Genomic DNA, 17,510 nt, shown 5'->3' on the forward strand with positions numbered 1-17,510 from the left:
TATATATATATATATATATATATGAATAAAAACAAAATTGGTCAACCTTACATATCTTAAGAGAATCTTCAACAACTATGCTATAATTTCTCTAAAATAGAGTATTAGAAGTCAAAATCTTAAAAAAAATTACATTTAACTCCAACTGATGTTCTATTTTAGCAATTTCTAACATTAACTATATTATTAAAATATTCAAAACAGTTAATATAATATTATTTCTCTCTTCTAAACATTTATTATAAATACCTCATATTGTTGGAAAGTGTTAAAATGATAGTTTCTCTCTATTAGATATTTTCACAATCTCTCTCCTATTTTCTCTATTTTAGCATACAAGATAAGATAGCATAGCTGTTGGAGCAAAAAATTGCTAAAATCCCTCTTCTCTCTATTTTAGCATAGTTGTTGGAGGTGCTCTAATTAATTAGTAATTCTCAACAAAAATTAATAGTTAAATCAAATATTTACTTGAATATATTTAGTTTTATTAAATCAAATATTTACTTAAATATAATCTTTATTTAAGTTACAAGAACATTTTTACAATTGTTGTATTTGTCTTTTGACGACTAAATATATTGGATAATAATAGAATTATTATAAAAATAATTGATATGGTTGATAATAATTGTAAATAATTAATAATTAGTATTAGTGAATAATTTACAAATTAAAATTAATTAATAATTTGAAATTATTATTAATTAATACTAAATAATAATTATTAACAATCAATAGTCATAAATAAAAATTAATACTAATCAGCGGTATACTTGGAAGAAGTGGCAAAAAGCTTATGGAGCTTATTGAAACGCTACTCCGAGTAGCATTTCAATAAGCTAGCTTATCAGCTAGTTTTTGCTCATCCAAACGGGGCATTTCCAATAAGCTCAAAAAATAAGCTAGCATATGTTTGCCAAACATGGCCTAAGTGTGGCCATATCAAGTGTAATTGAGATGGTCGGAAGATCAACCAACCAATCATGGCAGCCACCATTTTCACATTGTGTGATCTCAAATCCAGCCGCCACAACATGGAATTGTAGAAGTTTTATCTCCTAGTCAGAAAATCAGATCATTGACTCCTTATTTCTGCAAACTATTTTTAATGGTTGCTGGCAACAGAACCTTGATCCATGCCATGTAATCTTTATTAGGGAATCTATAGTTACTTTATAATATCAAATCATATATTAAGGAACCAATGCTTTGTGAATACTTGGGGGGAAGAATGGAAATAATCTTTCTCATGAATTTTGCTTTGTTTTCACTTTTAGTGTATAATTTGTAAGTGAGATTTATCAATATCTATATACATAATTATATAGTGAAGATCAGTTGAAGCCGAAATTAAACTTGACATGAGTGCCAAAACTTTCCTCTATTGTGAGTGCCACTGAGATTGTTATTCGAGTTGAAGGACACATCAAGAACTGATGTGTACCTATCCCCCTATTGTTTCCCAGCTAATATAATAGCATAAACATGCGGCTAGAGTAGCCCCATGATTACCAATACATAATATGACATCTAACATCATTGAGGACCTTATCCAGAACTTAAAGGGTACATATAACTCAAATCAGCACTTAACATCAAGTGTATCAAGTTCTCATCAAATGAGTTGGCTTTGTCAGTAGTGGTTAGTGTTAAAACCTAAAAGTGGTCAGTGACACTTACATTTTTGCTTTCAACTGATTAGGTAATCCATATTTTTATCCCGAGGAAAAAAGAGAAGGCGTATCAGATGATATGTCATTCTTTAGTACAATGTTAAATAATTTCAAATATTCATGTTCAATTCCGAGAACCCTTTTAGGAGTTACAACCGTAAAAATGTAATTACTTGAATCACTTTCTGGTAAATATACACACAAGGTATATATATGTATATGTGCATGTGCGTGTGTGTGTGCGTGTGCATTCAGTGTTTTGTGCTTAAAAACGGAACCTTAGTTCTCCACTATTGGTTTAAGTTCTATCTGACTTGATACCTTTAATTTTATAGTTCCCTCAGTTTTGTTCAGGGCATTATCATCTGAAATTTTTATGTTCTACTATTAAATTGTCGTATTAAGATGAATTCAGTTGTTTTTTTCGTTGTTATGAATATTTACCATGATTTCTCTTTGTTGTCTAGCCAATCTTTCAAAGGTATCCACGGCCTGAGAAGGAGTATCAATCGTTTTCCCTAATATACAATGATAGGTCTCTGGATCTGGTAGGACTTCCAGCTCTTTGTGCAATTGATTTTTTAAACATTTTGTACTATTGCTGGCCTTATATCTGCCAGTGAGTAATAGCTTTCGGGAATTGCTGTTTATTTTCTTGCAATTGTTTTTGTTTACTTAGATCTGTAAGGACAAGGATGAAGCTGAGGTATGGTTTAGTGGCCTTAAGGCACTAATATCACGTGGCCGTCAAAGAAATTGGAGAACAGAATCAAGGAGTGATGAAATCCCATCTGAAGCTAATAGTCCCAGGACATACACGCAAAGAAGCTCACCTTTACATTCTCCGTTCGGTAGTGGCAATAGCTCACAGAAGGTACCGCTGTTGGTGTGATGTTTGGATGTACATACATTTCGATATTCACACACTCTTGCATGAATGTTGATTTCTTGTCCCTGTACAGACATTTCCATGTGTGTTTCTATGCATTCGAGGTAATTGCTTTCACATACAAAGGTTAAACGTCATGCTATGTTGCATTTTCAGGAAACTGGTGATCAGCTCTGCCTTCATAGTCCATATGGAAGCCCTCCTAAAAATGGTCTGGACAAGTCATTTCCAGATGTGATTTTGTATAAGGTTCCTCCCAAGGGTTTCTTTCCTCCGGTTGCTGCCAATGGATCTGTCCACTCATTGTCATCTGGCGGTTCTGACAGTATACATGGCCATTTGAGGGGAATGGGGGTGGACGCCTTCAGAGTTAGCTTATCAAGTGCTGTTAGCTCATCAAGTCATGGTTCTGGTCATGATGATGGAGATGCGTTGGGGGATGTTTTTATTTGGGGGGAAATCACTGGAGATGGTGTTATGGGTGGTGGACCTCACAAAGCAGGCAGTTGTTTTGGTGCTAAGATGGATTCTTTGTTGCCTAAAGCCTTGGAATCTGCAGTAGTCCTCGATGTTCAGAATGTTGCTTGTGGTGGAAGACATGCCGGGCTAGTTACAAAGCAAGGGGAGATGTTCTCTTGGGGTGAGGAATTAGGGGGTAGACTTGGCCATGGCATAGATTCTGATGTTTTGCATCCAAAATTGATTGATTCCCTTAGCAGTACAAACATTGAGCTTGTAGCATGCGGTGAGTATCATACATGTGCTGTTACCCTCTCGGGTGATCTGTACACATGGGGTGATGGACATTTTGGTATTCTTGGGCATGGGAATGAAGTTAGCCATTGGGTTCCAAAGAGGGTAAATGGTCCATTAGAGGGTATCCATGTTTCATCCATTTCATGTGGGCCCTGGCATACTGCTGTAGTGACCTCTGCTGGGAAACTGTTTACTTTTGGTGATGGGACATTCGGTGTTTTAGGGCATGGAGATCGAAAAAGTGTTTCAAGACCTAGGGAAGTGGAGTCACTCAAGGGACTTCGAACTGTAAGAGCTGCTTGTGGCGTCTGGCATACTGCTGCAGTTGTAGAAGTTATGGTGGGCAATTCAAGTTCCAGTAATTGTTCTTCAGGAAAGCTATTTACATGGGGAGATGGTGATAAAGGTCGACTAGGACACGGGGACAAGGAAACTAAACTAGTACCTACTTGTGTTGCTGCACTGGTTGATCCAAACTTCTGTCAAGTCGCATGTGGACATAGCATGACACTAGCACTCACTACTTCAGGTCATGTGTACACAATGGGCAGTCCTGTTTATGGTCAACTAGGAAATCCTCATGCTGATGGAAAGCTCCCCTCTTGTGTTGATGGAAAGCTCTCAAAGAGTTTTGTAGAGGAGATAGCTTGTGGTGCCCATCATGTCGCAGTTCTAACTTCAAGGACAGAAGTTTATACTTGGGGCAAGGGAGCTAACGGTCGACTGGGTCATGGAGACACAGATGATAGAAACTATCCAACTCTAGTAGAAGCCCTAAAAGACAAGCAAGTTAAAAGCATTGCCTGTGGTACAAATTTTACTGCAGCTATATGCCTTCATAAGTGGGTCTCAGGAATTGATCAGTCCATGTGTTCTGGATGCCACCTTCCATTTAATTTCAAAAGAAAGCGCCATAATTGTTACAATTGTGGCCTTGTTTTTTGTCATTCATGCAGTAGCAAGAAGTCACTCAGGGCCTCTATGGCACCAAATCCAAACAAACCCTATCGTGTTTGTGATATTTGTGTTAATAAATTGAAGAAAGCTATTGAAGCTGATGCCTCATCACAGTCTTCTGTGAGTAGAAGAGGAAGTTTAAATCAGGGTTTAAATGAGTTAAATGATAAAGATGATCGGTTGGATTCACGATCTCGTCCTCGGCTTGCTAGGCTTTCTTCAATGGAATCTTTGAGACCAGTTGAAAATCATTCTTCTAAGCGCAACAAGAAGCTAGAGTTCAATAGCAGCCGTGTCTCGCCTATTCCTACTGGAAGCTCTCAGTGGGGAGCTCTTAACATATCAAAATCTTTCAATCCGGTATTTGGTTCTTCCAAAAAGTTTTTCTCAGCTTCAGTTCCTGGTTCGAGAATTGTTTCTCGAGCAACATCTCCAGTCTCAAGACGGCCCAGCCCACCTCGCTCCACCACACCAACTCCAACTTTGGCTGGACTATCTTCACCCAAGATCATTGGTGATGATGCTAAAAGGACAAATGATAGCCTCAACCACGAAGTAACTAGACTAAGAGCACAGGTATATTAATTGTCATGGATCATATTTGTATCTATCTTTTTTAAACATATTATGTAGCATTTAATTGTTGTATGTGAGCTTATAAAAAAGCCCTGGAAATGGACAAGTTACACCATAACACATAAGAAAAGACGAATTAATAAAAGATTGAAATATTTGGCTCTACTCAAACATTCAATGTTATTGCAAATATTTGGGGTTAGTTGATGTATAATTACTGGCTAGCAGATCCTGAATCTAGGGTATGGTAGGTGTGCCCATGGTTGTCACATAGATGTCATTAAGGCCTCGTCAATGAGCATCTGCATCTCTGATGTGGGCATCACTGAAGTAGTCCAAACATCTGATCGATCAAGTCCCTTAGCCTCATAGTTGATGCCAATCAATTGGTTTGTTTTCATCCCTGAAAACACAATTAGTGGGAAAAGTGTGATGGGACAAGTTTTTAGTTGTTAACTAATTATTGGAATACATTGAATAGAAGGCATGGACAAAGTAAGGGCTATGTGACAAGGTGATGCATTTCCCAAGAAATTAAATAGGTGGTATGGTGGTAAACAGAATCTTCAAGTGATGTGATGCATGGGAGTTTGATTATGTAAATGCAGTAAAGTAGAGTTAGACAAATCTGACTATAAGGTAAGCATAAATAAATTGTTAACAAGGAAAACCCATCCTTACTTGATGCCCTTTAGAAGAAGCGTTTGGATGAAGCAACATGAGTACAGGGAGGTCCTACCTCAAATGGGAAGCCAAGACCTTTTTAGGTTTGTTTGTATATTCCCATTTTCTGTGGCCCTAGTTCTTTCTATAAATTACCAGATCTTGTAATCAACATTTACATAATCTGAGATAGAATTTTCTCCATTGGTGAAGGTAAGAACTGACATTCTTGATGACCTGAAGGACCAAGACTGTACAGAAATACCTCCTGTAGGATTTGTGTGGTGAGCTACATGTGTAACTAGTAACATTTATGATAAATGCATTTTTTACCAGCAACCATGTGTGACTAGTGTAATTCAAGATTGACGACAAATAATATATTTTGATTTTTATTGATGAAAACTTGATGTTAATAAATGTTATGTGTGTTAAAATTTAGTCGTTGTATTCAGTTTGGTCTTCATGTCAGGTTGAAAGTCTTACCCGTAAAGCCAAACTTCAAGAGGTTGAGCTGGAAAGAACTTCTAAACAGCTGAAGGAGGCTATAGCAATCTCAGGGGAGGAAAGTTCAAAATGCAAGGCAGCGAAAGAAGTGATCAAGTCACTTACAGCACAAGTAAGATGACTGTTATTAAACTGTTTGAATGTCCCATTTGTTACATAGTCCTTGTGCTGCACAATACCGAACCAATTTTTATTTCTTGTTCTATCAGCAACTAGAATTTGGGAATCATACATATTTGTTCCTAATTTTTTTTGTCCACTTTAAAGAGATTTTGGCACCTGAAATAATTCATTTCAGAAATAGCATCTACTGCATCTCAATCTAACTCACTTGACCAAACCTCGAGTCAAAACACACCAAGATACCTGAGATGTGATTACAAGTGGGAGAACAACATTCAGATACCAAACAGTCTGCTGCAATGTGGTTATGTGGATTAGAATTTCTATAACCTAGGTGTCCCATCACTATCTGAACCTTCAGTTTGGTTTCTAATTAAACAGGTAGCTTGTTTTGGGAAGCTTGCTCAACATAGATGGGGCAAAGGGTGAATTAGAGTTAATTGATTGGAAAAGTATCAATTTAATTTGACTTAAATAATCCCACATGGAAGTCGATATATGGACATCGTTTTATCTCACCCTGATTTGGCAAAGTCAAGAGTTACTGCACCTATATTATGGATGAAAAGTTCCCAAATATATGAAGTTCACTTACAAATTTCTGCAAACATATTTTTCCAACAGACTATGCTAGCCTTTGTATCTGTGTCAATTCTCTTTATTAAAATAACATCTTCCTTCCTGCTCTCTAGCTTACCTTTTTGGCAGTCGAAGGCATCAATTACTTTGTCAAGTGGTGCACTACAATGCTTTACTTGGTTTTCCTTTCGACCCATTCTGATTGTCACATATTCCCTTTATTGTTGTTGACTTAATGTTGTAAAAAGCACATGTAAGAGCTTGCCATACTTGAAACAACTTAAAGGAAATGAAAAACCTTTAGAGATTTATACACGAATTATATAGTTAAAAAGGATTTTCTGTATTTATGTATGTATATGTTAGGGCCTCTCCTCATAACAGAGCTTCTCTTGACTGGAGTTGGAGGGTTTCACCTCAAACTGAAACATCTCAAGGTAATAGTAGAGGACAATACGGGGTAGCGAAATGCTGCCTATGAGGCCGGGACATACAGATTACTGAGATCAGAGTCTGTCAACTATGGGTACAACAAGCTTATCTTAATGTCCATAAACTATGAGATTATATGGGAGCAACTCTTGCAACTCATCATACATCTTATAGCACGTGGAATACACGGAATTAGCCTGCTGTTTTCCTGTTACTATTTTATCTTTGAAGTGTGACATGTGCTCTTAAATTTGACCTTCCTTTAGTATCCAGTAATTTTTGAAAGGAGAGAATGTAGAGGGATGCTTATCAGTTATTAACTTGCATCTTATGATAAGTCTCGACTTGAAAAAAACCTGTCAAGTATTCTACTGGCACTTGCATGTATAAGGTGTACAATTATGTGGCATCAAGGAATTCACGCCTAAACATTGTCTTAGTGTTAATAAAATATATATCCTTCATACCCTATTAACGGCTGTGGTCAATCTCAGATACAACAAGATATGCACACATTTCGGGATGTTCCATTTAATCTTTCTTTCTCTTTGTTCTTTTTTTGGCATTTTTTGCTGCGTATTGTCGAGTTATTATTTCCATTCTCATTTAGTACAGCCCTAGTTATATGCATTCTTGTTCAAGAAAATGAAGGTGGTCAAAATATAATTTGGATATGTGAACTATGTTGTGATCGTTCTTTGGTGCATTGCTCACATAACTGTACTGGTAAATGTTATATTGTTGGACTTAGTTCTTTATGACGTCCTTTGTTCTCTGCTTTTGTATGAAAAAAAGCTGAAAGACATGGCAGAAAGGCTGCCTGTGGGAGCTGCACGGGACGTCAAACCTTATTCGTTCACTTCCTTTGGCTCCAATCTTGCTTCCAGTGATGTCTTGTTAAATGATCAGCCTAATGGTCAAATGACATCATATAAGGAACCTGATTTATGTGGTTCAAATACCCAATTACTGTCAAATGGATCAAGCACCATCTTAAACCGCAGTTCAGGACACATCAAAGCAAGTCATTCGGAAGCAACAGCAAGAAATGGTAGCAGAAACAAAGATAGTGACTCTCGTGGTGACGATGAATGGGTTGAACAAGATGAACCTGGTGTTTATATTACGCTGACATCCTTGCCTGGAGGTATTAAAGATCTTAAGCGCGTCCGCTTCAGGTATGTATTTTAGCTTTCTGTTTTCCCCTGACTTCAGTATTAAAACTAATGAAATTGCTCGAGGAGCTGTACCTATAGAGGTGTCAAAAACACCAAAACTGAATAAACCACAAAATTCGGGCTAAACGGTTTGGTTAATTGAATAAGAGTAGTCTTATTTGGTTTGTTTTTGCTTATTTTTTTACATTTTTGGTTAAATCGAGTAAGTCAATATATAACTATATCTATAAACTCTCTTCAAATTCAAATAATATTCATTTTGTAACCCGTTCATAAACCTTTTCCTCTCTCACAACTTACCTAAGAAAATCGTAACAATTTCGTAAACAAAATTTCATGAAAGAAAACAAACAAACTTTGTTCGATAAACCTTATTAAAATAAAACCCTTACTCAAATTTTCCGATAACCAAATCGAATACCTCAAAAAAAATTAAACCGAACCTTATTCAGTTCGGTTATTGGGTTGCTCAGAAAAAGTTGAAAACCGAATTATACCCCTACTAGTATCTGAATTTTGTCCTGATAAAATTAATTTTCTTAAGCTCAAACAGGAAGGTGCTAATCCTAATGGCTACAAGGTTTGGCTATGGTCCATGAAACTTGGCAGCTTAACTGCTATTCATATATTTGGAGGATCTAGTCTTAATTAATTTTACTTTGGAGATGAGAAATAGTGGCTTTACTTACTATTCCGTGTGTCCACATTTTCATTGTAGTTTGTCCCAAAATAAGTGTCCATTTTCAAAAATAGGTGTTCACTTTTCAATTCTACCTGTGAATTATAAGATGAGAAATTCATTGCTCATTCTATTATTAATGGTAAATTGTCTTTTATTTAAGTCAAAAGTGTAGTAAGTACGTATTTCTACAATTGTGTTTTTCATCATAGATATTTATTTTGGGACGAAGTGAGGAAATCTTATATCATGTTAGATATTGCTGGATTATTTCAATTCGAACTAAGGGGCCGTTTATTAAACGCTTATCGGATGAACATGGTAAGGGCCGAGAATCTTACCCTTTAAGAGCGATGATAAAGATGGAGAGTCTTACCCGGTAAGTGAGGGCGACGGCTTTTATCCGTAAGCGCTTACTGGATAAGTGGTTGCATACAATACCGTTTTGATGGACTACAATCTTACCCGATAAAGTAAGTTAAGAGTGTTGACTCTTACGGGTAAGTGTTTACCAGGTAACCGTTTACCCAAACGGCCCCCAAGTGTCCCATTGTGTGTTCCACATAAGAAAAATACTTGTTTTGCTATCTTGATTCGCACATACATGGCTTAAAGCGGCCTGTAATGGAAAAGGATTTGAAGTGCCTTCAACTGTTTGAATGCAGTCGAAAGCGTTTCAGTGAGAAACAAGCAGAGCAATGGTGGGCTGAGAATCGTGCAAGAGTTTATCAACTCTATAACGTCCGACTGGTTGACAAATCAAGCGTAGGTGTTGCAAGTGATGACTTAGCACAATGACATGTAGAAACTTCGTATGTAAATGAATCTCCTAATTCTTGTTTTCTGCTGCTGCATTTTTACAAAGCAAAGCTCGCTTTGATTGGATTTGTCCGGTTTAGTCACATCATCTCATCATCAGGAGCCGGGTTGGTCTTCATGCAAACAACTGCTTTATACTTTGGGGTATAGGTCAGGTCTGCATACAACATACCATACCCTTAACCCCACATTTGGGTGGGATATACAGGGCTCGTTTGGTTTGGTTTGGTTTGGTTTGAGTTATCTCATCATCTGGAGGTTAGAAAGCAAAGATTCCCCATCCATCTTCCTTTATAGGTTCCATTAAAATTGTTTTACTTTTCATGGTTGATGAATATGTAAATTGGTTGTAGGTTTTCTAGCTCTTTTTCTTCAAAGCTGCTACAGTGTATATTGTCATAATATCTTTCGAGTTTTGGCTTCTTAGGTTCCAGAGTTTGGTGTATCTCCAGATCTTGTGGATTGCTTGTATTTTGCTATCATCTAATGTTCACTGGTTTTTCCTTTCATCTAATATTCACTGGTAATTCCTATCGCCTTTCTTCTTCCAAATGTATTTTGACTTGTGCTTACCGGTTTTGTATTATATGTTACCCTTTTATCAATTATTTTTCCCCTTCAACTTGAGGTAGTTGGTAGCTTACCGTGATATAAGGTTGCGTGGAATATGTTGGGGAATTTGTAGGTATTATGAGAAAATCGCAAGTAGAAAACTTGGATAAAAACTTAAAATCGTGTGCGCGATTGTTTTTCTTAACTGATATTCCGAATTCGAGGATAATCTCCAATTTTGAGTCTTGATTTTGTCAGAAATTGTTCCCTTTCTTACTTAGAGAGTTGTAACGCTCTTATATTAATGCTGAGAATAATTCCCTATTAAATGGAAATTATTGCTGAAATAAGGAGTGAGGTTACAGATAAGGCAAAGTACAAATTATTGACAAATCATCAGCTAGATTGAGTTGAACACAGATGGCAATCCTTTAGCGAAACTGAATACTAGTGAAACATCAACGAAGTTGAACGCTAGAGAACCATCAACTAGTTGAACATAATTGACCCATTATCTAGCTGAAGTCTTTACTAAAATCACCAAAATTCTTTCCCCATTTTTCCCCCTAAAGTACATAATATTTATATACGACAAATACAACAAATAAACTCACACACCTTTCTCACATTTGGTGAGATTTGAACTCCTGACTTCCTAGGAGGCTGAAGACTACAATAACGCTAGGCCAAAGGCCTTTTGGTTTCTTCCCCTATTTTAGTGCAACCCTTGATTCACTAACAATTATTAATATCTAAAAGATTGAATTTCCATCTTAGTACATTACATATTTCAGATACTCGAGAATCCGAGTGTCCTATGGAGTGAATCCTTCAATCCTTTTGAATACCGGAAAATAACATAGACATGAATTTACATGACTCTATAGAGTTCGAACTTGACATTATAACATGCCATATATCTTCATCCATTCATGAGTGTATACAAAGCCCAGTCCAAGCTTCTTGAAGCGGCCACACTTCACACTCATATATGCACTTGTAGTACCGAGCACATACCTTGGGATAAGCAGTTTGTGTTCTAATCTCTAAATTGAGTTTTCCCATTGAATTCAACTTCTAGTGTTGTATTAGAAGTGAGTTGGGTATCACACATGTAGTGTTTTACGAGGAAGAAAGAAATGAAATGAATGTTCTTTTGGAAAAAATGTAGCTAAATATAAGAATTTTTTTGGGGCGATGGTCCACCGACAGGGTGCATATGAACTTCTAAAGAGTGGGTTCCAAACCTGGGTGGCACTATATTAGATGGACTTTAATCACATCCCTATAATCGACTTGTTAACCAAGTACCTAGCCAACCCCTTCATCAAATGGTTCGCTAGATTATGTTGTGATCGAACAGAAAGAACCGAAATCACCCCATTCGTTATTAACTCACGAATCATGTCATATCTAACACCAGTGTGTAGACTTGCCATTAATATTTGGTTCTAAGCTTTAGCCAAAGTAGCCGCACTATTACAACAAATAGAATTGGCTGATATTAGTTTCGACCATAATGGAATTTCATGGACTAAATTCCTTTGCCACTCCGCATCTTTACTCGCAGTAGCTAATGCCACAAATTCCAACTCCATAGCCGAACTCTTGATACAAGTTTGCTTCGTGAAAGCCCATAAGATGGCACCTCTCCCAAGCAAGTATACCCAACCACTCGTAGAAGAGTGATCTTGTAATTTGGTATTCCAACTTGCATTCGAATATCCCTCTAATATCGAAGTAAACCCTACATGTGACGAACGATAACATATAGTTTTCTTCAAGATTTAAATACCAATCTTATCGCCTGCTAATGATGAGTACTAGGATTGCTAGTAAACCTACTCGAATTTCCTATGGCAAAAACAATGTCCGACTTAGTGCTTGTCATGGCATACATCAGGAACCTAAGAGCCTTTGAGTACTCAAGTTATGACACCTTTCACTAGAAATTGGGCATAAGCTTTAGATTCAGATCAAATAGAGTACTCACTAAAGAACAATCAAAATAATTAAGTTTCTTTAATACCTTCTCAATGGAATTAGATTGTGTAATTGCAATCTCCATGTTCTCATGCTTGATGACAAAAACTCTTTAGTTTTATCAACTTGGTTTTGATCAATGCCAAATATCAACATGTCATCAACATACAAGCGAATGATTACTCTATTACTGGATGTATCAAATTTGCTATATACGCATTTGTCCGCTTGATTTAACATAAATCCGTTGGATAAGAAAACCTCATCAATGATGCCAATCTTTGGGGCTTGTTTCAGCCCATACAATGATTTTTATAAGACACACCTTATGCTTCATCATGGGCATAAAACTGGTTGTTTCATGTAAACTTCCTCCTCCAAGTCACCATTCAAAAATGTTGTTTTGACATCCATTTGGTGAATCGCTAGATTGTGAATAGCTTTCAAGGCTATCAACAATCTAATTCTGAAATTCCTTGCAACCACAACATATGTATCGTAGTAATCGATGCCTTCCCATTGCTTAAAATCCTTGGATTACCAATTGAGCTTTCAACTTTTGGCCCATCATCTTTCATCTTCATTTTAAAGATCCACTTGCATCCTAAAGGTTTACAAACCGCTGACAAGTTTGATAATACCCAAGTATTATCACCCACGATGGAATCCATCTCATCAATTATTTATTCTTTCCAGAAAGCAACGTCTTGAAACTTCATAGCCTTCCAAATGATTTTAGATCCTCCTCGATACTGTAACACCCCTACTTCCAAACATTGCATATAACATAGAATTCTTATGCAAAGAAATACATGTTTTCCCCACATAAGTCCATAATACAAGAGTTTGTATTACAAAATACACAACTCAAAAATTTCAAAATACATGCTCTTATATCTATATCAACTATTCTTTGAAACACATCCAAAATGATCTTCATATAGAGCTAAGCACATAGGGAAATAATTCACATTTTCCCTTTTCCTTTACTATCATTATAACTGATATTATCTGCACACATATTTAAAAATGAAAATGAGGGTTAGACATGAATGTCTAGTGAGGATTCCCTTTTTATGTAATGCAGGGTGAAGATCACCAAAATATTTAGACCATTTCATATAATGAAGAATAAAAACCACATTCTGTTTGAGTCCATCGGACCTTTGGTTTCTAAGAACACACTTAGAAAATATTCTGTTTGAGTCCATCGGACCTCTGGTTCCAAAGACCATACTTAGAAAAGCATATAAGAGGACCAGAGCCCCTCTGGTTCCTCGACCAGCGCCTCTGGTTGTACTAACCAGAGCCTCTTGCTCAGGTAATTTCTCATAATGTCCCTCAACTAACTTTGTAAGTAATAAAAATAGATTTTTCCATAACTAAAATGATAAAAAAAGAATTCATGTAGGACCAGAGCTTCTGGTTGTACTAACCAGAGCTTCTGGTTTAAAGACAAGACCAACCAGAGCCTCTAGTTCAATGTGTAAGCCAACCAGAGCCCTTCTGGTCTGTATTTTTGTAAGAAAAACTAAGTATAAAAATCCTTTTCTTAAAAACTTCTTAAAAATATGACTTTGACACAAGAGCTCTTATCATTAGATACAGAGCCTCTGGTCCTACTAATACATGTGCATTTTTCTCAAATCAATATCCAGAACCCTCTGGTTCTATAGTGAGGAACAACCAGAGCCCCTCTGGTTCCTTACAAGGAACAACCAAAGCCCCTCTGATTCCTCATAAAATGAGCATTCTGTTCCAAAACACTTTTAATTAAAACCGATAGCCATAAGCCAAGTTTTAACCTTCTTCATAACATCAATACTATCATTTCTAATAAGAACAATAGCTTTGAGTTCTCAAATCACAAAGAAGTAAGAACTCTAATCTATTGTAGTCTTAAAAGACATAATAGCAAGAGCTATAATATCCACACACCATTGCCACCCTTATATCCAATGGTACACCTCTTCTTGATATGCCACCCTTATCCCAAAAGACACCTCTCCTCGATATGCCATCCTTATTTCTTCTTCAAAATCCATGAACTAGTTCGGATGAAGGATCGCAGTTACAACCATCTTATCGAATCCTCATTCATAGTTTTATCCATAAAATCTATAGATAAATCCCAACGAAGACAGATCAGAGTCACAACCGTCTCGAAGGAATATTCTCTATAATTTTCAACCAATAATAGTTTCAAAATAGTTTTATCATCAAAACCTTCAAAATCAAGAACAACTTATTCTTTCCATGATTTCCAAACATCAAACTCCCTTTAAATCCTTTCATAACAGAATCTTATTTCTCGAATATGTTTTTAAAGCATAGTAACCGTTTCATCTTTCCAAAACAGTTTTTAATCCAAAATCATAAATACCTTGTTCAATCTGTTTATAAAACAGTATCCACCAGATTTGTTAAAAACCCAGATTCATAAAAACCTAACAGTTCATATCAATAGAAATTTTAAAACTCACAGTTTATAATCAATGGTGGTTTAAAACTCACTTTAACCACACAGATTTTGTAGATAATAACACAACAAATCTTTAAATCACTTTTGTGCAAAACTCTTCTCAAGAACACTTCCACCACCACGCAAACACTCCTTTTTCCTCTCAAAAGCTTTGTCAAAAAGAAAAATAAAGATAAGATAATCCTTATCTTTTGTTCTCCTTTTTATGTACTCACTAAGGCGGTGAGTGTTTTCAATATTATAAATCTCTCTCTCAAGCTGTGGTGGTTGTATTGTATTAGAAAATTTAGACTTTGCTTCACCATGAAGATAACACGTCTTCACATTATAAATAATTAAATACCATGTATGCACCACATCACATATATGCATCATATCACCTTTTCATATGCATGCACARTATCATATTCACATTTCACATATATGGTTCATGCATTTCTAAATCAGACATGCATCTTTCACATAATCCACACAATAACCACGTATAAATTACCTCAACCCAGGTTGTCAGTAACGCTGTTATAACAAAATATCATTTATATGATGCACTGATGCAGGGTGAGTTTGTAATTTGTCTGAAATGTGGCTTCTGAACAAAACAGTTCAGGACCCGAGCTGAAATGTATTTAGTTTCTGAACACCCAGTTCAGGACCTGCTCTTTAATTTTGAGCTGAAATGTTTCTTTTCACTAAGTACAAGAAAATAAGTTTTTTTGGGTTGGTTTTTGAGCTGCTAAAGAAAATAATGAATCAATTTTCTAGGGGGAGTTTTGAAAAGGATTTTGATAAATGTTTTTGGAATCTGAGTTGATTTTAAAACGAGTATAATTTCTGATCAGTTATTTCTTGAGATTTTACTTGTGTAATTTCTCTTCATACATAATTATAATAACTGTTTCAACTATTCTTCAAACTGTTATTATCACGTCTCTTAAATGAAAATCATTTTCGGTGATAATACACTCTTTTGTATTCAAAGTTTTTTTTTTCTAACCTTATCTGAAACATATTTCTTTGATTAATACATAATTCTTCATTCTTTGATTATGTGAATCTGTAAACTTGTTCTTACAGATCTTCATTTATTTCTCCCACATTTTGAATAATCTGTTTTGAACATCACTCCTGAATAGTTGTGCTTAATTGCTACATTTTTCTTGATCAATTTTATCTGATCATTTGTGCATCATTGCAATAATATTTTGATCAACCGTTTGTGATCAAATGAGCTTATAGTGTTATTTTAGAAGGGACTGGGAGCTTCATTGAAATACCTCTATGGACTGTCAGAACCGAAAGCCCTACCCAAGAGGACATCCATATCTGAGTGAGCTTAAATACAAAATGGGTTTTTGTGCTTAGCTTAAAATGAAAAATGAGAGGGGTAGTTGTTGTGAGCTAAAAGAATTGATGAGAGTTGTATCAAGATTAAAAGATTAAAAAGAATCCTGTTCTATCCTCTATAATCTGGGCAAACCACGAAATCTATTAGTTCTCAATTCTTTGGAGACTAATATTGAAAAAGACAAAGCCTAGGCCAATTCTTGTCATAACCCCACCAGCTACTCATTTATCTCTCAAATGATAAGTGTTTCAATAACACTTGGGGCACACAACTCATAATCTATCAGTTTCTCATTTGGAGAAAATTGATATTGAAAAAGAAAGATATATGTGTAGTCCACACTGTTTATCTTTTTGAGTCTAATTCGAAGCATTAGTTGCTTTATCTTTTCTCACTATACAAATTTTACAAAATATTCGTTATTTTATCTTAACATTCATAATACGCTTTTTCTAAGCTATCGGTGATTCAAATGGAAGTCCTGGCGAGATAAACCTTAAAAAGTCTCATATATGAAGTACATTCGTTGTACTGAATATATTTGTTATATTCACAAGCCAATCTTTTATAAGATTGTTAACAAATTCATAAGTTGAATTTGGTTATTTCCCTCATCTTCATAGTTTGAAAAGATTATACAAGCGAATTTGAAAAGATTTTCTTACCATTTTACGAATTGACGGCATACTTGCAAGATTCATTCATTTTGGTATATGATGCAAATGCTCCTCATTTAATCATAAGGGGTATTATATATATAATGAATGAAAATTTCCGTGTCTTTTCTGAAGATCGGGAATTGGTAAAAGATTCAAGGAGTGTGAATGTGATGATTGCTATTTATTGATGAAGATTATTCTCTGCTACATTGTTCGAGGGGGAGTTGAATGTGAAGATCTTATTTTTAACAAAAGTTTACTGGAAAGATTACAAGAGGAGAGAATGTTTTATTTTAAAGAAGAAATCTGATTCTTGGAGAAAATGTTTGGAATACTTACTCAAGGGGAGAATGTTTTTGAAAAAGGAAGAATGTTTGAAGAATGAAAGGGGGAAAATGTTAGAAGATTGTCTAGAAGATTTAAAGAAGACTTATAAAGAAGACTTAAAGGTGCTTAAAGCTTCAAAGTTTCTAAAGAGATTTAGATTGTACAAATTCTTTCAAGCGTGAATCCAAAGGGGAGAATATTATGATTGAATTTTAGAGCTTAATATGTTGTATTCATTCTTGAAAGATTCTCTTTGTAATATTTGTATTTGGTTTGACTCTTGTATTGGTTTGACCTATAAATAGGATTAGTTTCTTTGTTAATTAAA

General features: G+C 35.6%; 1 protein-coding gene across 5 annotated transcripts in view; it reads left to right on the plus strand.

Moving 5' to 3' along the window:
• The window catches only part of LOC112503764 (PH, RCC1 and FYVE domains-containing protein 1-like), a 17,303-nt gene extending 6,962 nt beyond the window's left edge, over nt 1-10,341 (plus strand). For 2 of the 5 annotated variants that reach the window (XM_025107765.1, XM_025107766.1), the window contains exons 5-10: nt 2,144-2,224; nt 2,356-2,550; nt 2,722-4,854; nt 5,990-6,136; nt 7,954-8,336; nt 9,681-10,341. In XM_025107765.1, the coding sequence (XP_024963533.1) occupies nt 2,144-2,224; nt 2,356-2,550; nt 2,722-4,854; nt 5,990-6,136; nt 7,954-8,336; nt 9,681-9,813 (3,072 nt within the window). In that variant the 3' untranslated portion in view covers nt 9,814-10,341. Of the gene's footprint in view, nt 1-2,143; nt 2,225-2,355; nt 2,551-2,721; nt 4,855-5,972; nt 6,137-7,092; nt 7,481-7,953; nt 8,337-9,680 lie in introns of those variants that run through there. The other 3 variants (XR_003068077.1, XM_025107767.1, XM_025107768.1) reach the window with 3 other exon arrangements.
• Nucleotides 10,342-17,510: the final 7,169 nt, after the last annotated feature.

Source organism: Cynara cardunculus, unplaced genomic scaffold (genome assembly GCF_001531365.2).
Source record: "Cynara cardunculus var. scolymus isolate 2C unplaced genomic scaffold, CcrdV1 Un_Scaffold_3747, whole genome shotgun sequence".
Taxonomy (NCBI): domain Eukaryota; kingdom Viridiplantae; phylum Streptophyta; class Magnoliopsida; order Asterales; family Asteraceae; genus Cynara; species Cynara cardunculus.